Here is a 19,814-nt window from a genome sequence, read left to right as displayed (position 1 = left end):
AAAAAAAAAAAAAAAAAAAAAAAAAAAGCCATGCCATTTTAAAACTCTGGCTTTCTGGGCCATGCTGCCAGTGCAATCTCTGGCTCTTTCAGAAGACTGGACATTTGGATGGGGTTTGTGAACAATGGGCTATGGCTTGCTCGTGGCAACATGGACCAGCTGTGTGCTTGGGAGTGGGGTGGTGTGGTGTATGTGGCAGCTCTCAGAGGCAGCAAGTGGCTCTGCCATGCTGGACTGGGCTGGGCAAGTAGGAAATGTGGTATTTCCCCAAGGAATGATGAAGCTTAGGTTTTTAAGAAGCACTTAACATTTCCAGAAGTGTTCCTGGACAGTAAAAAATTAAAGATACACAGTAGGACAGATTCAGACATAAAAGACCTCTAAATGGGTCACAGTTTTGGATAAATGTATGTAGGCTTGAAAGAGAGAAGAAAAAAGAGTATAGAGAGTTTGAAAAGAAGCAAATGGCTTTAAAAAGGGGTAAAGTCTTTAAAGAGACACAGTACAGACAGTCAAGGATTAAAGTAGTAATGATAATAAAATAAATATTAAAAGTATGAGAGTAAAAACAAGCCATATAAAGAAGGAATATACACAGAATGTCTGGATTATGTATATTATTGTGTTTTTCTTTGAATTTTTGACTGTAAAGGAGCTAAATACAGAGAGACATTTCATTGTGTAGGCTACTAAGCTAAACCAGCATATATATTCTAAAGGTATCATGACTTCCAAATTTGGATCTAAGGATATGTTGGTTTGGAAAGGTGGCTCTCCTGTTTCCATAGAAGATGAGAACCTTCCAGACCAATATGTTTTGATGGAACAAGAACCCCTGAAGAGTTGCTGTGAACACCTCTACAAAGAAAATACTTCACCCAATAAACAGCAGGAAGCAGTTTGGATAGAACTAAGCCCATATTCCCAAATATTGTTTGTAAATACTTTTTTACATTTAAAGAGGGATATAGTATAGAGATGGATAATTTGCATTGGTGTGGATTACGGTTTATTGATACAAATTTAAGGTCGATTTTGTTTTATGTACATATATTTCTGATCTTAATTTAGGTATTGTGTTTGTGTAGCTCATTGAAAAATGTAATGTATAATTAAGAAATATAAGTTAATAGATACTCATCTATAATAGGTAATTTGTACTCATGTCAATTTGATTTTCTAGATTTATATAGATATATTTCAGATAGATAGGTGTTCTTCAAATTTTTCAGAGACCTTCAGAATATTGCATTTAAAAATGTTTTATTAACTTAGGACTTTTCATGAAAACAAGACACATCTGCTCCTGGCAACACAAGCTACTTCAAGAGGAAGATGGGCTTTGAAGAGGCTTCTTACTGAGTTGGTTAGCCATTTGGGCAAGAAACTGCTCTTGCCTGGACTGCTTGACTGGACATGCAGGAACCACAGAAAAATGACTGCTGAATTTTCCTAAAGGTGAGGAAAGGCCTTCGGGGTTCCTGCTTCATGAATGAATCTACCAGACACATTCAGGACACAGAAGAAAGTTACTGACAAACTGCCAATATAGGGGGAACTGTCTGAAATTTCTGCTTCTTGGAAAAGTCTGCTGGATACTATAAGTCTGCTGGATACTGAAGATTGGATGCCCCAATGGTACAGAAGAACTTTGGGTGACTGTCCAGGCAGCAAGATGTCTTTGTCAATTCTAAGATTTTGGAAGTTGCTTATAAGGCACTTCCTGTTTACTTAGGTAATATTATATCTTTCTGGAGTCTTTGAAGGAGTTGAAGAATTTATAATTATTGTAACAGTTTTCCTTAGCTATAATAAAAGATAAAATATTTATAATACTGTAACTGCAATTCTTTCTTAATAACTATTTTGTTATTTGCAATTTTACTTTGTTAAAGTTAAAGCCTCCTTTTTGTTTAAACAAAAAAGGGGAAATGGTATAGGAGATCCTTCTGTGTATGTGTTGCTTTTATTGATTAATGAATAAAGAACTGGTTTGGCCTATAACATGAGAGAAAGTGGAACAGAGTCAGGAAAGATGCCATGTAGCCCCAATAGTGATAGAGGCTAGAACATTAGCTGTTAAGCCACAGCCACATGGCCATACACAGATTAATAGAAATGGGTTAAATTAATATGAGTTAGCCAATAAGAAGCTAATAGGCCGTGCAGTGATTTAATTAATAAAGTTTCTGTGTGAATATTTTTGGAGGCTGAGCAGCCAGGAACCATCAAGCAACCGACATGCAACCTTTGTGTTATGTTATATTTTTTTTTTAGATCATTCATTTATCAGCTTGTTTGGTAATTGTTAGGGCTCGTTTATAAGATTATGCTAACAAGACAAGTTGGAAGTGAGTTATTTATTCTCTACATAATTTCTTCATTTAGGATATTCCAGCACTATATTGAATAAAAGTGGTAAAAAAAAATGATGTGAGATTTACCTCTGTATTGTGATTACCATTAATGAATAAAGAAACTTCTTTGGACCTATAGCAGGCCAAACTTAGCTAGTTGGGGAAAACTAAACTGAATGCTGGGAGAAAGAAGGGTTGAGTCACACAGAGCTGCCAGAGACAGAGGCTGGGGACTTTACCTGATAAGCTACAGCCACATGCCAATATACAGATTAATAGGAATGCATTAAAGTAATATGAGTTATCCAATAAGAAGCTAAACTAATGGGTCAACCAGTGATTTAATTAATACAGTTTCTGTGTAATTATTTTGGGTCTAAGCTAGCTAGGTAGCTAGGAACCAACAAATGGCCTTCCTCCAACAGAAAAACACTCCTTTTATCATTGTTTTGCTGAGGAAAGCAATTCATGCCTGCTTACCTCAGCTTACTTGTGTGATGTTACTTGTGTGGTTTTCATAGCTGATCAACTTGGCCTTTCATATGCTGACTTACTCTAGGGATGAACTACTTGTACTATCTGACATCAGTTTTAATGCAAAGCTATAATAGCTAAATCAACATTGTCCTACATTTTCCTGAGGCAGCACACTATATAGCTTTCTGACATGATGATGGCGGATGTTCTTCCAAAATTCTGTCTCTGTATTGGCTTCTGAAGTCTGGATAGCTAAAAACAATGGGGACTGACAAAGTCTGTGAGTCAGGTGGTCCTCTTACAGATTTTAACAACCATATGGTCACATCATGACATCAGAAGAAATTGATACTTATAAACTTTATGCTTAACCTCACCATTGATCCTGTCTTTCAATACTTAATATCATTTGTTATTTTAAGTTTCTTTCTTTTGATTGCATTCTCAAGCCATTCAGAAAAATTGAATGCCAAAGTTGTCTTTGCCCACATTAAAGATGAAAAATGGTGCCCACAACTTTGGTTGTTAGAAGTGCTGAATCTCATTCTCATGTTTTAGGAGGTTCACATGAAAAAAGCATTCTACAAGCATGAAGAAGGGGAGCCACTGGAATGTTCCGTCTACTGTCTAATGCCAGTCTGCTGTATGTCTGCAACATCAGTAGTGTATTAGTTTGTAAGCAAAGCATCTCCCATTAATAGTTGCCAAATTGAACTCTGGATCTCTCAATGGAGCTATTTTCGAATCTGGAAGCTAAGTGATGACTATTGTATTTGCTTTCATTAATTTTTAATGGAAATATTTAAAATTGGTTTGCTCTGTTTATGATAATGAAAGCAATTTTCTTATTTGTCTCATTAAAATCCTAAATGATAAGTGGGTTGTGACAAAAAGCATTGAAACATGAAGATATACAATGACAGTAAGAGTCATCAACTGTGTCAATTTAAGAACTATGTTGAGGCCAGCCGGTAGTGGCACATGCCTTTAATCCCAGCATGCAGGAGGCAGAGGCATGCGGATCTTTGTGAGTTTGAGGCCAACCTGGTCTACAAGAGCTAGCTCCAGGAGAGACTCCAAAGCTACAAAGAAACCCTGTCTTGAAAATCAAAACATAAATAAATAGATAGATAGATAGATAGATAGATAGATAGATAGATAGATAGATTTTATCTGGTTCTCTTTGAATGTCTTTTTTTATTTCTAATAAGATAAATGCAGATTATTTTTCTTTTGAATTCTGCTTTAATATTAATACTCTCAGTATTTTAATGGGGAAACTTAACTGTCAGTGTTAAAATGTTAGCAGGTGATGTCTTTTAAAATATTTAAAAGCTCTGATGTATGTGATTAGGAACTTACAAAAGGAGCTGTAAATACCACATATGTTCTTTAGTCCATGTGAGGGTTTATTGAGGAAAATATTTGCCATGCAGGAGCTCTCGTCAGATACTTTCTATTCTAAGGTATCTTTGTAAACTGACAAAATACGTTGATGGGGTGTCTTTTTCAAACTCTTCCCCTTAAGGTTCAACAATCAATGTAGGAGACAATAAATGTAAGAGCAAAAACTAATGGATGACTCCAAGTAACAGTGCCATACAGATACAATACAGAAGTACAAGTCACATGGGTTCCTGAACTAAGAAGTGGAAGTAGACACATGCTCCAATCTCTAAAGATAAAAGTATATACTGGACTATATTGCGTACATTAACAGTACTTAATTGTCAGCTTCTCTAAAAAAATGTTCATTTCAAAATGACCTTGATGGGACTGTGTAGTGTTTATGTCTAATTTTGTTTGGATTGGTAATGTTGAGTATTATTGGTCTTTTGATTGAATATTTTTGTTTCCAAAATATTTTGTTTTGTTTATGAGTATGGATGTGTGTTTCTTGGTATTCATTTGTTTTCTGAGTTTTTAAGAGAGTGAGAGAGAAAAAGAATTTGGGTAAGTTGAAGGGTGGGTAGGATCTAGGATTAATTGGGGTGAGAAAACATAATCACATATATAGTATGAAGATTTTTCTCAATAAAAAGAAAAATAGATTAAATTAGAAAAGTTTTGAACATTAATATATGTGACAAAACATCTAATTCCTTGGAAATTGCTTTAAATTTCAATATTCTGGTTTTTAGCAGCTTCAAAATTCAAATGATTATTCCACTGATATCTTAATCTCATTTTATTACTTATGTTCCTGATATATCCTTAAAAGTGGTTATATAAACTGTATAATCATTTCAAATTTTATTTGTTCATTAAGTTCAATGACTCAAATTGGGTAGTTTGTTGGTTCTGTCCCTGATCACTAACATTTTTCATTTAATTTTTTCAATCAAAATCAAGATTTCAGTATATTATTATATTCTCAGAAATAATATGTACACATATACCCTTTTTAATTGATACTTTCAATTATGTCTTATTAGTCAACTAATTTTAATACACCAAATCTTTTATATACTGGGTAGAAAATTCAGGTAGTTGTATGTCTATCTGTTATCTATCTATCTATCTATCTATCTATCTATCTATCTATCATCTATCATTAATCACAGTATCATCTCTATCTATCATTTATCTATCTATCCACTCATACATTTATAGACTAAAATGCCTAGATAACTTGAAAGGAGCAACAGGCTCCATCTTGTGCTGTTCATAAATCAGTCCTTTGTGTTTTTTTCAAAAATAAATGGGTCATTCTGCATTATGAATAAACATATCCAATATTTAATTTTATAATTCTATGCCTTAGACAGAATATAAACATATTCAAAGGAAATCTGTGACTTGATCTTTCATGATCTTACTATTCACATTGTTAAACACTGGGCTGATCATTGAACATATTTCCATCGTCCTCACCAAATGGCCCATTTCAAAGCATCTCTCACTCTTTCATAGCACAGTGCATTTGTTGCCAATGTCACCTTGACCTGTGTACTCTTTCCATTGTTAGTGGCCCCAGTTCTTCTTTCTTATTTAGGTCAAAAGAGGACATCTGTTTGAAGTGTTTCCCAGGAACTCCAATCAGAGATCAATTTTATGCAGTCATAAAATTTAAATTTTATTTAAAGTTGTATTGTAATTCATATGTATTGTACTATAATTTAGGTAATGACTGAGTACCTTTCTTATTCAACTGTTCATTCAAAGATGCAAAACAGTATACTGTACATAGGGGAAACATTTCTTGTAATTGTTTATTCAATTGTTAACTAGTGATTAGTTATTGTCAAAAGATTTTTTTATCAATATCATTGTTAGGGTAAACAGTGTTTTTCTTATAGTATGATCATGAAAAAGCAAAGGACTATATGATTAGTTACTGAAAATCTCTGTTTATTTCAGAATTCTCTAAATAAATATCAATGAGAATATCTTTCTAAAATATTTCACTGAAAGAAACAGATTTATAATCAGATGATGAAACCATTTCCTTTCAAATGAATTACCTTTACCCTGCTTTACAGGACAATGCCATCTGATCACACAGACCACTGAACTGATGATTATTCTCTATCTATGAAATTCTGCTCAGTTGACATAGCTTAGCCTCTAATCAGGTCTCTCTTCTCCCGAGTGACTTCTAGAGTTTTATCTGTGACATAAATGAAAATATACCTGACAGCTTTATGATATTTGTGAATTAAATAAATCTTGGAAAGAAATCTAAAGTATTGAATTTGACTGGGTCTCTGTAGGTTAAAGAGATGAGTCAAATATGACAACTTGAACTTTAAAAGTGGTAAGTACAGGCCCTGAACTAAGGTTAAGAAAATCGAGTGAGCAGTGCCAGTATGAGATATTTCACTTATAGACATGGGAAAAAAGGAGGACAGATGAGATAATGAAAAAGAAAAAAAAATGTTATTTATAAAAATTAAATGTCTAAAGTAATCAAGGTCCTTAGCTAATAATACATCACCACACTAATATCCACTAAAAAGAATTTGCCTATATGAAATACGGTAGACTGTAATAACCGTTGTCTACTCTCTTTGAGCACTTTATTTGTTCTTGGTGTTTTGAAAGTACAATTTCACATTGTCTTATGTCTATGCACTTAGGTAGATCTGTAAATGTCTTCTGTGGCACATGACATGGGAAACTTCAAGTCCAAACCGATGTACCTATTATTTAGCTGAAGCTGTTATTTGATATACTTTTTTGATACCACTACCTCAAATTGTTCAAGAGAATCCAAAAGAAGGACCAAGAAATTGTAAAGAAATATAATAATTATCCTGATTATAACATTACATATATTATATATTAATAAAATTACTGTATTAGAACATATGCTTTTTTCATTAAATACAGAAAATATAAAAATAAATAAACATCATTGTAAAAAGTCTTGATTCATTATGTAAAGCAAATACAAATGATGTTTTCATGTGAGACATCCTCAGGGAAGCCCTTTGAATTAGTTTACATGTGCTCATGCTCATTGTAAAAGCATTATGTAGACTAACATATGACAAATTTACATACAAAGAAACATGAAAAATGGTATATTGATATGGGAGAGTCTTCTGTTTTGTGTTGATTTCATTGGTTAAATAAAGAAACTGCCTTGGCCCTTTAATACGACAGAAAATTAGGTAGGCAGAGTAAACGGAACAGGATGCTGGGAAGAAGGCAGTGAGGTCAGATGCTATAGCTCTCCTCTCCAAGATGGAGCAGGTTAAGATCCTTTCTGGTAAGCCACCATCTCGTGTTGCTACACAGATTATTAGAAATGGGTTAATCAAGATGTGAGAATTAGCCAGTAAAAGGCTAGAGCTAATGGGCCAAGCAGTGTTTAAAAGAATACAGTTGCCCTGTAATTATTTTGGGGCAAAAGGTTGCCGGGAGCCCTCCCGTGAGGAGGGAAGCAGCCCGCTGCTCTACTACAGTATATTGTTTCATAATCCCTGAATATCCACTCTATCTGACAAATAAATAAAATTAATCTATGAATATTACTGAAGTATAAGAGATTATTCAATTAAGCTGTAAATCCCTGTCATAATATACTTTATCTAGCTGCCCTTCTACAGCAGATAAAATAACAAAGTAAAGCATAAATCATAAACTGTCCAATTCATCAATATATATGTTTGGTATTTATATGTCTTATCCCCATAATAATATGTAATCAAAATCCTAATAAATGTTGCATCATCATGTGTATGAGAATGTTTTTGTATCTTTAAGATACTTGAGTGATTTTTCTAAATACTCACATTTCTTAATAAACTATTTTTCTCAATTCATAAAACACTATTCAGCAATGAATGATTATTTTCAAAGTGCCACTTATTACCAATTTTGAGCCACAAATTGTTGATTTTGTCAATAATATTGCCTAAGATGATAATTATTTTGTCTCTTAGAATTATTATGTGTATTTCTTAATTTGCCTTATCTTTCTAAGTGTTTCTTTTATTTAAAATTTATTTAATTTTAAAGGACATTAATAACCACAGTATGTGGCAGCATTGCTTAATCTAAGCCTTTAGAGTATGTTGACTTAATAAGAATTTTGGCTTATTACTACACTGGCGACATGTTTCTAAGTATTATGCTTGTTAGACTAGGTTCTCCTCAGCCTTGGGGGAAGAAATATCAGAGATTACACCTTGCTCCTTTGTTTGCCTCTCATAGGACCCAGATGTAATTTTCTCATTAATATTGGTGTTGATATTGGTCAATTTATGCAGAGTGCATGTAGGAATTCCAACTATAAAATATTTCCTATGACATCAAATTAAAAATAAATTAAGGGTATATTTATTGCATATTTTCTCACTGAGTTTCCACATACCTTCTGGAGAAGAAACTCATGCCTCTTGAATGAATTACACTAGATTTTAAATAAAACAATACATTGATGTGGACATATTTTAAAATGTTATTTTACATTATTTATAATATAACTTTGGTTAAAATGCATGTTGCTGATTTAAAATAATCTCACATCTACATGACAAAAAATTACACTTTAAAATGAGCTTTAGATACTAAATGAATTGTAAGCATTCACTATTCACTATGTCAAATATTTTTCTATTTTGTAACTCTTAATTCATTACTTCAAATAATGTTTTTATTATGACTAAACAACTATAAATACATTTAATTTAATGTAAAATTTGTTTATACAATTTTAGTAGCTTAAAATTCCACTTGGGTATAAGATTATTTTATTAATGTCAAATATTAGTGTCCTGTACTCACCTGCTAACTCAAGAATATATTCCTGAAACCTTGTTCCTATACGGTTAGTAGCAGTGCAGTTATATCGTCCAAAATCGTTTTCTGATGTAGGGGCAATCTAAAATAATCACAATAATAAAAGTGAAAATGCTGAAATATCAAAGTTATTTTAAAAGGCTAAATCATCTCTACTTCTTGCACATTTGCTCAGCTATTTTACATATGACTCCTCGGGGAACTCTTTTATTTATCTAGCAAGCATTATTAAATAATACAAACATTTATTTTAATTTTATGTATTTTTAACTTCTTTTATTTTTTGAAATTTTAATGTCATTGCATCATCTTGCCATTTCCTGTTCCTTCTCCAAGCCTACCCGTACATCCTCCTTGCTCTCTTTCACATCATGGCCTCTTTCTCCATTGTTCCGTGCACATTTGTAATACCACGTGTATACATATTCTTAAATGCATAAATGCTACCTGCTCAGTCTGCATAATGCTAAAATTTGAATGACATATCCATAAAACTAGATGTTCATAGTTGAAGTGATTCATCATGCCTCGTTTATCAATTCATCCATTTGATCAATACATCTATTCAATGGCAAAGTTATCTTTTGATAATCACAGCATAGGTAAAGTTTTAAGGAAATACATCATGTAGTCAATGCAAATTCAAACCAACTATTAAGCTAAAGACAATATTTCTACTAAAGTATGTCTTGCATTGTTTTCCCGGTTTGTTTGTTTATTTGTTTGTATTTGGACCTGTCACATTCTATACCCCATGCTGGAATCACTAGTAGCTCTCAGGCTTGCCTTAAACTTTCAGTGTTTCTCCTCATTTTGCTTCTGAATTGTTGAGAACAAGAATAAGCCACTATGCTTATTTATGATTTTTACATTTAGCTCTATATCTTGATTTTTTTCATAAAAGATGTCTTGCAAGAAAACAGTGCCAGGTAAAAATGCTATAAACTGTATTTTTAAATCTGTAGTAATTATCTTTGTTCTATTTTCTTTTTCTTTAGATGAAAAAAATATGACCTGAGTTTTCAGATTAAAATCAGAAATTAAGTTCCCCTTCAGGGATTCCACTGGTGAAAGGTGAGGTCAACTCTGTAATTCTGTTGTGCATAAATGCTTACATGTTAATCCTCCAAAGATATTTGATGATGGTGATAAATATGATTTTCAATCCCAGTGGCTATTTTAGAGAGACTGCGCTAACAACACGAATTGCCCATTAATTTCAACACTATTCTAAGACTGAAGAAATGATTTAGTGGTAATGGGAGACTATTAACCAAGAGAACAATTTTGAGGTCTATTGAAGATGATTATTCTGAACAAGTAGAGTATAAAAAAGCTGTTTCATTCATTTTCTAATCAGCTTTCCAACTAAGAAAAGTTCATAGGTTTAACAGCTTAATGCTCAGATTTAACTCTTTTGTTAGTTCCCTGAAATTATTCAGAAACTCATTATCTTTACATGTGGCTTTTTAATAAACTAGGCTAGTTTAATCCTATTACAAATACACTAGCAAAACCTTTTCTTATTTCACAGTCATGTGAGAAAGGTTTTAGTAAATTCTACAAGGAAGCTGGTTTTTATAGAATCAATACAACATAGAGGCAAGAGAGCCACAGCAAGCACCATGACTACAGTACAGGTTGTTCCTTTTTAAAGATTAATATCCTATAAAAAAAAAGACACTTACTTTGAAGCCATTTTCAAATAGCTCAATTTAGGATTTGAAAAATCGGTCCAATGATGTTTAGAACTTAATAGGAAATAAGACGTTGAATTCATAGACAGGATTTGCAAGTTTATCACAATAATTCATTTATGATGCTAGGCTTAGTAAATACTGAAATCATTTAATATAGCACAGATTAAAAGAACGAGAAATACAAAATAATCAAGGGAAAAATAAAAGCAAGAGAGAAAATAAAGAAAAAGGAAGCAAGGATGAATTAACCAAGCCAACTTGAAGTCACTGTTCCTAGAAAGCAACTTCTCATCCAACAATTATTTTTACAAGAAGGTCAGTGATGCTTGGTTCTCTTGATATCTTTGTATTTAGAATAGCATGTGGGTGACCTTGTGAGGATGTTTCTTGAGAAGATTGGAAAGACCCAAACTTAACGTGGACAGCACCATTCTACTGGCTGGGCACCAGAATGAAATAAAATTGGAAAAAGGGGGGGGGGGGAACTGTGCCAACATTCTCTTGCTTTTTGCTTCTCATCTAGTATAAAGGGAATTCTGCACCACATGGCCATGCCTTTGTAATGCTCTGTCCAACTACATGGGGCCAAATCTCTATTAATTGAATATTCTCGAACTCTGAACCCAAATAAATCTTTCCTCTGTCAAATTGTTCTTTTTAAAATTTAGTTATGGTTTCAGAAAAATACTAAAGTAAACAAGAGAAAGATTTAAAATTGTACAAAATATAAAGTGAAATAACCCCAGCTATTAGATAAAATTTTCACCAAAAATTTAAATATTTGCAATATAGGCATAAACATTGACATCTCTAGAATTATAAATTATTAACCAAATGATAAGTTTATACAGCTGTCAAAGAATAATAGATGTAAACAAAAAAACAGTGAGATAATCAACTTTGAAGTTAAATCTTTGAATTATTTTGCCAACCCCATATTTTCTCACAAACAGAATTATTTCACTTTTAGAAAGTAAATTCATGAAAAATATTTCAGATACAGAAGCACAGATAAAAAATTGGTTATTATACCAACTAAAAATTAATTTTTCAAAATAATATGAAATTTATATAAATATTTTAATATATGTCTTATAGAAATTCAAATTAAATGTATTCTGACATAATCAATAATGGCTAAAAATATGCTTATTGATGTGCAGATGAAGGCTTACCTCTAGTATCATCTTTCTCCCAACACTGTATGTCTTTAAATGAGTGGTATTTTTAGCTGGTAAGACCAATTTCTCTCTTCTCCAATGGATTGATGCAGGTGGATTTGATGTCACATCGCAACTTATATTGATTGGATTTCCTTCCCAAGAATAGTACATTGTCTGATTTGAAACAAACTTAGGAGCATCTGTAGAACAATATTATATATTATATACTATGTCATAATATGTAAATAGGCATCATTAGGTATTTATTTGATAAGCACACATATTAGTATTTTTTCTTGCCTATGTAAAGAATTCATAATGAGAGACAGAGAGCTGGCTCAGTGGATAAGAGCAATTGCTGACTTTTCTGAGAACCTGGATATGATTCCAGCACCCACAAGGTGACTCACAACATCTTGTTATTTCAGTTTCAGGAAATCTTCCTCTGGCCTCCACAGACAATGCACACTTGTGATTCACAGATATACAATCAGGTCAAGCATTCATTCACATAAATTAATAAAGTATTTTAAGCATTCATTCACATAAATTAATAAAGTATTTTAAGCATTCATTCACATAAATTAATAAAGTATTTTAAAAGAATTTATAATATTTCTATTTTTTAATTTTTATATGATATTAAGGTTTGTGAAAATACATGGCATGCAGATATTTGTATAGGTTTAATAGTTCAAATAAGAAAAAAAAGAGGTGAATTATTAAAATAAAAAAATATTTAGAACTAGATTTAATCTTAATGTCCTGACAAAAAAAAATTAATTGGTTAGAATTAAATAGTAAATATTCAGCCTGTATTTCTGGCAATCACAATATGATGTAAAATTTAGAAAGGGAGTTTAGAATATTTTTAAAGAAATCAATGATCAGTTTTTAGTTAATTAATTTTGTTCTACAAGTACTGTGTTTTTCTAATAATATCATGCAGCAGTGGAGAAATCTTATTTTACAGTTAATGATCCACATTTTTAATGCTTTCTCCTCCCAGACCTACATTGATTCTGATGATACTACTGTAACACTAGTTATTGTAAAACATTAACTGATATAAAATGCTTCCATATTTATATATGAGATTGTGTAATATTTTCTGTGCTTGGCTTGTTACACTTAATGTTAGGTTCTATATGTATTTGCTGAAATGAAGGAAATTCATCCAAATTTGTATTTATCACACCTCATTTGTAAGTTAATTTAACAGATTTGTTGCCTCCACCCTTTGGCTCGGTGAATTTTGTTACCATAAATGGGGACAAAACTTTGGAGATAAATTTTGTCCATACTGGTTTAAAAAAATATACATACAATAGTGAAGTTGCTGTATGAGACCTTTCTCCAGTCTTAAGATATGTGTATGTGTGTTAGCTCTTTATTGTTGTTGATGATATTCTCTGTTCTTTATGTCTTTTATATCAAACTGACAATTAAATGCATATTTGTTATTTACTCACACTGAATTAACATGATTACTTTTGAGGTTTGGGGTTACACTTCCCTAAGGTGTAGTTATGGTGAGCGTGTGCCTTTTAAAGAAATATCAAGTTAAGTCCATTGCTTATTTCAAAAGCAGATTATTTTTAATTTTTTTCTATTAGTTTTGCTTGATCCTTTGCCTTTCTAATTTTCAAAAGTTTTCTTCAAATTTGTAGTTTGAACTTCACTTCACTCTGTTGTTTATTTTACGGTGTAGAACTTTTTAATATCTTGTATTATTTTTTTAACTTCTCATTTATTTTCTACATTGGATTAGGATCTCATCTAAGAGTTCTTTCCCATTTCATAGTCTTAAGCATTCTCTGTTTCTCATAACTTATCAGTTTTAGATCTTACATTTATGACTTTAATCATTTAAAAACTAATTATTAAATTTGTTATTTGGCAGTTTCACTCAAGTATAAATTCATCTTTTATACTTTCATCTCCACATTCTTCCATCTCCTGACTACCCTAGTTTACTATTCTCTTTTGAGTAGATATCTTTTTTATTATTATTAATTTTTTTAATTATAAATTTCTGCCTTCTCCCCACCTCACTTTTCCCTCCCCCTCCCCCCACTCCCCACGCCTCCTCTCCCCTCCCCTCCCCCTCCCTCTCCAGTCCAAAGAGCAGTCAGGGTTCCTTGCCCTGTGGGCAGTCCAAGGTCCTCCCACCTCCACCCAGGTCTAGGAAGGTGAGCATCCAAACCGGCTGGGCTCCCACAAAGCCAGTACATGCAGTAGGGTCAAAACTCAGTGCCATTGTCCTTGGCTTCTCAGCAGACTCACATCGGAGCAATGGACTGAGCTCCCAAGGTCCAAATGAGGAACAAAAGGAGGGAGAACATGAGCAAGGAAGTCAAGACCGCAAGGAGGGCACCCACCCACTGAGATGGTGGGGCTGATCTATTAGGAGATCACTAAGGCCAGCTGGACTGGGACTGAAAATGCACGGGATAAAACTGGACTCACTGAATATGGTGGACATTTAATAGATATCTTTTTCACATTCCTAATCATTCATTTTCCTTGAGACCCATGCAGTTTAATGAATGAAATAAAGAGTGTAAAGCAATCTGTTGAATCCTGATGAGCTCAACAGTGAATACAAAACTGAAGACAATGATTCTCCCTCACTCAGAACCTATCGACAGCAAATACTCTAGCAGTAAGAGCTAATATTCCTTGAGCACCTCCTCATTCATTCATGAATGTTGACTGGGTTTGCATTTGCAGACCAACAACAGGTATTTAGCATTATTTTGTTCATAGTTACAGAAGGCTTTTCAAATCTGGATGTTTTCACTTTGTGGAAAAAGGGACTTAGCAATTTCATATATTTATTCTGCATGTGTATATTGCTTCCCAATACAATTTATTGTCAATTTTAACATTGTCATTTTTCCAGTAAATGAATATTTTTAACATCTTTATTAGAATCATATTGCTGTTGTTTTGCATCTCTAATACACCCACATATATATGCACATATATATGTTTTATACTATAATCAGGCTGTATTAATAAAGTACTCTAATATATTGTATACTGATCAGAATTGCTAAGATCAAAAAAGCAACTGATATGTACTGGTGAGGAAGAGAGAAATAGGAACTCACAATTAATGATAGTGTGACTGCAAACTGATTCAGCATATCTGGATATGAGTATGGAAAACTCCCCAAAGCTATGTATAAATCTATCACATGACACAAATGTATCATTCCTTGTCATATTCCCAAAGAAGTCAACACAGTCCACAATAGCTACTGAGCCATGATCTTTCCTAATCTATTCTCAACATCTAGGAAATAAAACAACTTAAATGTCCTTCAACTACTAAATGGATACTAGAAATGTAGAACACACATATTATAGTTCCACATCTTTAATGTGAGTATATACCCTGGAGAAATCATAGAAATCAGGAAAAGAATTGATGGTGCTGGTGGAGGGAGCACTAGAGAAGGAAATATCAGAGCATAAGTGATAGAAACAGTAAAATGAGAAAAAGGGGTATAGGGGATTTCTTGGGAAAGGGAAAGGATGTCAATAAAGACAAGGAGAGAGAAAAAAAAAACACTAATGAAGTCTGAAAAAAAGACATAATAAATAATATTTTATTTTTATTATTTTTATTATATAATGTATAGACCATATATATGTATTCTCTCTCTCTCTCTCTCTCTCTCTCTCTCTCTCTCTCTCTCTCTCTCTCTCTCTGTGTGTGTGTGTGTGTGTGTGTGTGTGTGTGTGTGCTCGAGGACATTCACATGTGCATACACAGTTTAAAGAAGTATCCCAACTGAATTGACAGTGTTCCCCAACAGGAGCCATAGACCATCTTATAATATTTACTAGGCATTAAAAACCCTCAGTCAGGGTATTTAGCACAGAGTACAAGAAAAATAAGCTATCAATCTAGTTCTTAGTTGCCTTCCAGGTATTAAATGTAAATCTCTTATGATCACAATTTCATTCCCTTCAGGTACAGGACTTGGAAACTCTGAATTGGATCTGACTTGAAAGCATCCTTTCTGGGCACTAAGTTTTGTAGCAAAAGTAGGTACTATGCAAACATACAAGGGAAGAAAGCAAACAGCAGTCCTACACAATTGTAATGCCAATGAACTACAGCAATGAAGATCATGGCAAGGTAACTGTAGGTACAGTAATGACACTCTCACCTTAGTGGTAACTATGAGCTGTCTAATTTACTTAAGGCCTGCTCAACTGAGGGAAATCATGTCTGGTACTAGGAATCTAGCCAGTCACCCAAGGGTAATAAAGTCATAGATGTAGAGGAGAATCTATTTGATGTGGGATTCTCCTCTGCATGCTGTGAATATCATTGGTTAACAAAGGAACTGCTTTGGACCTATATAAGAGCTATAGCAGAACAGAGCTAGGTGGGGAAAACTAAACTGAATGCAAGCACACAAATGTATGACAAAAACCTCTTTAGTTAATTTAACATTACTTGTATGTGTTATTAGAGGGCAAGTTACAAATATGGGGTTCATTCCTAGGAAAAACTATTAACCATGCTCTTACGTTTTCTTAATTCTTAATTTTCTTTCTTTGTTTGTCTAGAGGTAGAGTTCCATGAGATTACTACCTCCTTCCTTCCTTTGTAGCAGATTCTACCAGTTGTACTTGACAGGCCTTATTTTGGAACCATATCAGTGAGGATTTACGGTTGATGTTTTTCTGTACTTTATGAGACACAGTTCACAGATCTCCTGCTTCTCTGTCTCTTAAGTTTCTGGCAACTCTTCAGTGGTGTATCCTAAAATTTATATGCAGGAGTTACTGTTTGTTTTGTTTATTTGTTTTGGTAGATGCAACAAGTAGGACAGAATGTGGTACAACTACTGGGCTCTTGGTCCCAGAATTAAAAAGTAGACTGAGCAAATCATGAGGGGAAAGCAAATTAGAAGCATTCCTCTATAGCCTCTTTTTCAGTTTTGCCATTGTTTCATTAAAATAAATGGAGCGAAACTCCCAGTGATCCCTCTGAAATCATGAACAAGGCAGGGTTGTCCACTTTCTTCATATATATTCGATATAGTTCTCAAGGTTTTAGCTAGACCAATAAGATATAAAAAGGATATCAAGGGGAAACAAATTGGAAAGGAAGAAGTCAAACTCTCATTATTTGCTGATGATAGTTTACATGAGTGATCCCCAAAATTCTACCAAGGAACTTCTACAATTCATAAACACTTTCAGTATTTTCATCAGCAGCATCCAAGATTAACTCAAAGAATTAGTAACCCTCCTGTACTCAGATGATAAAAGGGCTGGAAAAAAAATCAGAGATACATCACCCTTCACAATAGTCACAACTAGCATAAAATATGTCGGAGTAAATCTAGCCAAACAAATAGAAGACTTGTATGACAAGAACTTTAAATCTTTAAAGAAAGAAATTGAAAAAGACACCAGAAAGTGGAAAGATCTCCCATGCTCTTGAGTAGGTAGAATTAACATAGTAAAAATGTCAGTCTTAACAAAAGCAATATACAGATTCAAGGCAATGCCCATCAAAATCCCAGCAAAATTCTTCACAGACCTCGAACGATTGGTACTCATCTTCATATGGAAAAGCAAAAAACCTAGCATAGCCAAAAGAATCCTGAACAATAAATAACTTTTGAAGACATCACAATCCCTGACTTCCAACTCTACTACAGAGCTACAGTACTAAAATCATCCTGGTATTGGCATAAGAACTGACAGAAGGACCAATGGAACTGAAATGAAGACCCAGATATTAATCCACACACCTTCAAACACCTGGTATTTGACAAAAAACCTAAACTATCAAATGGGAAAAATAAAGCATTGCTGGTGGGAATGCAAGATGGTACAGGCCCTTTGAATGTCAGTGAGGCAATTTCTCTTAAAATTAGGAAACATCTCTTAAGACCCAGTAATACCACTTTTGGGTATATATCCAAAGAATGCTCAACCATGCCACAAGGACATGTGCTCAACTATGTTCAGAGCAGCATTTTTGTCATAGCCAGAATGTGGAAACAACCTAAATGCCCCTTGACCGAAGAATGGATAAGGAAAATGTGGTACAATTACCCAATGGAGTACAAAAAAAAAAAAAAAAAAAAAAAAAAAAAATGACAACTTGAATTTTGCAGGAATATAGATCAATGTAGAAAACATCGTTTTGAATGAGGTTATTCAGACACAGAAAGTCAATTATCACATGTACTCACTCATAAGTGGTTTTTAAACATAAAGCACAGAAAACCCGCCCACAAATCACAATCCCAGAGATCTTAGACAACAATGAAGACCCTACGAGAGACCTGAATAGATCTAATCTACATGGGATGTGGAAAAAGAGAAGATCTTCTGAGTAATAAATTGGGAGCATAGGCATCTTGGGGGAGGGTTGAAGGATAGGGGTGAGACATGGAGGGGAGCACGGAAAAATGTAGAGCTCAATAAAAATCAATAAAAAAACCTCTACTGTATGATTTATTGTATAATTCTAAAGTCCTAAGAATTTAATTCAGTTGTTCTTAAGAAAAATATGTTTAAAAATATTTATATGTTAATAAATGTATCTGTTCATTTTCACCTCATTCAAATAAAGATATCACATTATCACTCATTAATATATACAACAAAAAAGGAATTTAGAATATCTCTTTATTAAACATTTCTATTTTTAATTATATTCATCTTATAAAACCATTTCCAAATTCTTTAAAATGTACGAGTTCTATAATAAGTGATTGAGACAGATTTAAAGGTACACCTTCTATTCACTTTCTATGAATGAAAAAGCCTTGGGAAATGCAAAAGGCAATCATTGGTTTATAAGGTTTAATAAACATGGGTTAATGCTAATATGTAAGACTCATAAAATTATTTTCCTGAAAAGAATTTGTAAAGATAAATAATGTAGTGATCCACACTGGGAATAATGTTATTTACTTTAAGGCTCCTAAATCAGGGAAGATTATACTAATTATTTGTCCAACACCAAATGATCAACACTGATAGCATACAAATATATAGAATGAGTGCAATGTACTATCTGTTTGGAATATATGTATATGTAAGTAGATATATAACAACAATTAAGGCAAAATAAGATGCCATGAATATTAAAGAAAACAGGGAGGACATATAGAAAGATTTGGAGGCAGTATATAGTAGGTAGAATCGCTCAAATTATAATTTCAAAAAAATTAAAATATTTAAATCTCAGAGGTTAATAAAAATGCATTTCAACATAAAATATACAAATTATTATTTGAAATATAAAAAACAAATCGTGTCAGGAATACCACATTTTGTCTTCTTTCTCATTTCCTTCCTTCATTTTGTTTTTATTTTTTTCCTCAAGGTGGTTGTTTGCTCTGCTCAGACTGGTTTTATCTACATAGTTTAGGCTGGCATCCATTTCTTGAAGAGTCTCCTATCTAAGCCTTCCAACTACTGGGATAAGAGGCTTGTGCCAACACACAGAGATCTGAAGTTTGACATTAAAAAGCTAATAACTAGGATTTCCCAAACTATTGTTAAAATGCAATGTACTCTATGTAGAATTTGTTTATATAAATTGCAAGTGTGTAGACAGAGAGCTGAGCTAGAACTCTCAGGCAATTCTCCAGTGAATGATTTACATCGGATACTTCATTAAATCATTCTAACATCCCAGGAAAAATTCCCATGTGTCAGTACCTAATCTGTCTGTATATGTGTTCTTCAAAATGTCTGTATGCACAAATATGACCAATCGACCAATGCTGATGAAACTAGAAATCAGCAAAAAAATTTCTGCACTCAGACTCGACAATAAGAATTTCATGCTGATAAGTCCTCTTCCTTATTTTTCC

At 33.1% G+C, this 19,814-nt stretch overlaps 1 protein-coding gene across 1 annotated transcript in view; it reads right to left on the bottom strand.

Moving 5' to 3' along the window:
- The window catches only part of Ncam2 (neural cell adhesion molecule 2), a 390,522-nt gene that overhangs the window by 73,207 nt on the left and 297,501 nt on the right, over positions 1-19,814 (bottom strand). The window contains exons 10-11 of the mRNA XM_050163353.1: positions 11,959-12,146; positions 9,069-9,165 (exon numbers count right to left, since the gene is read on the bottom strand). Coding sequence (XP_050019310.1) covers positions 9,069-9,165; positions 11,959-12,146 — 285 coding nt within the window. The remainder of the gene's footprint in view (positions 1-9,068; positions 9,166-11,958; positions 12,147-19,814) is intronic.

The sequence above is a fragment of the Alexandromys fortis genome, unplaced genomic scaffold (assembly GCF_014885135.2).
Source record: "Alexandromys fortis isolate MF-2015 unplaced genomic scaffold, M_Fortis_MF-2015_v1.1 scaffold_129, whole genome shotgun sequence".
In the NCBI taxonomy this organism is placed as follows: domain Eukaryota; kingdom Metazoa; phylum Chordata; class Mammalia; order Rodentia; family Cricetidae; genus Alexandromys; species Alexandromys fortis.
This window is presented reverse-complemented; position numbering and strand designations above follow the sequence as displayed.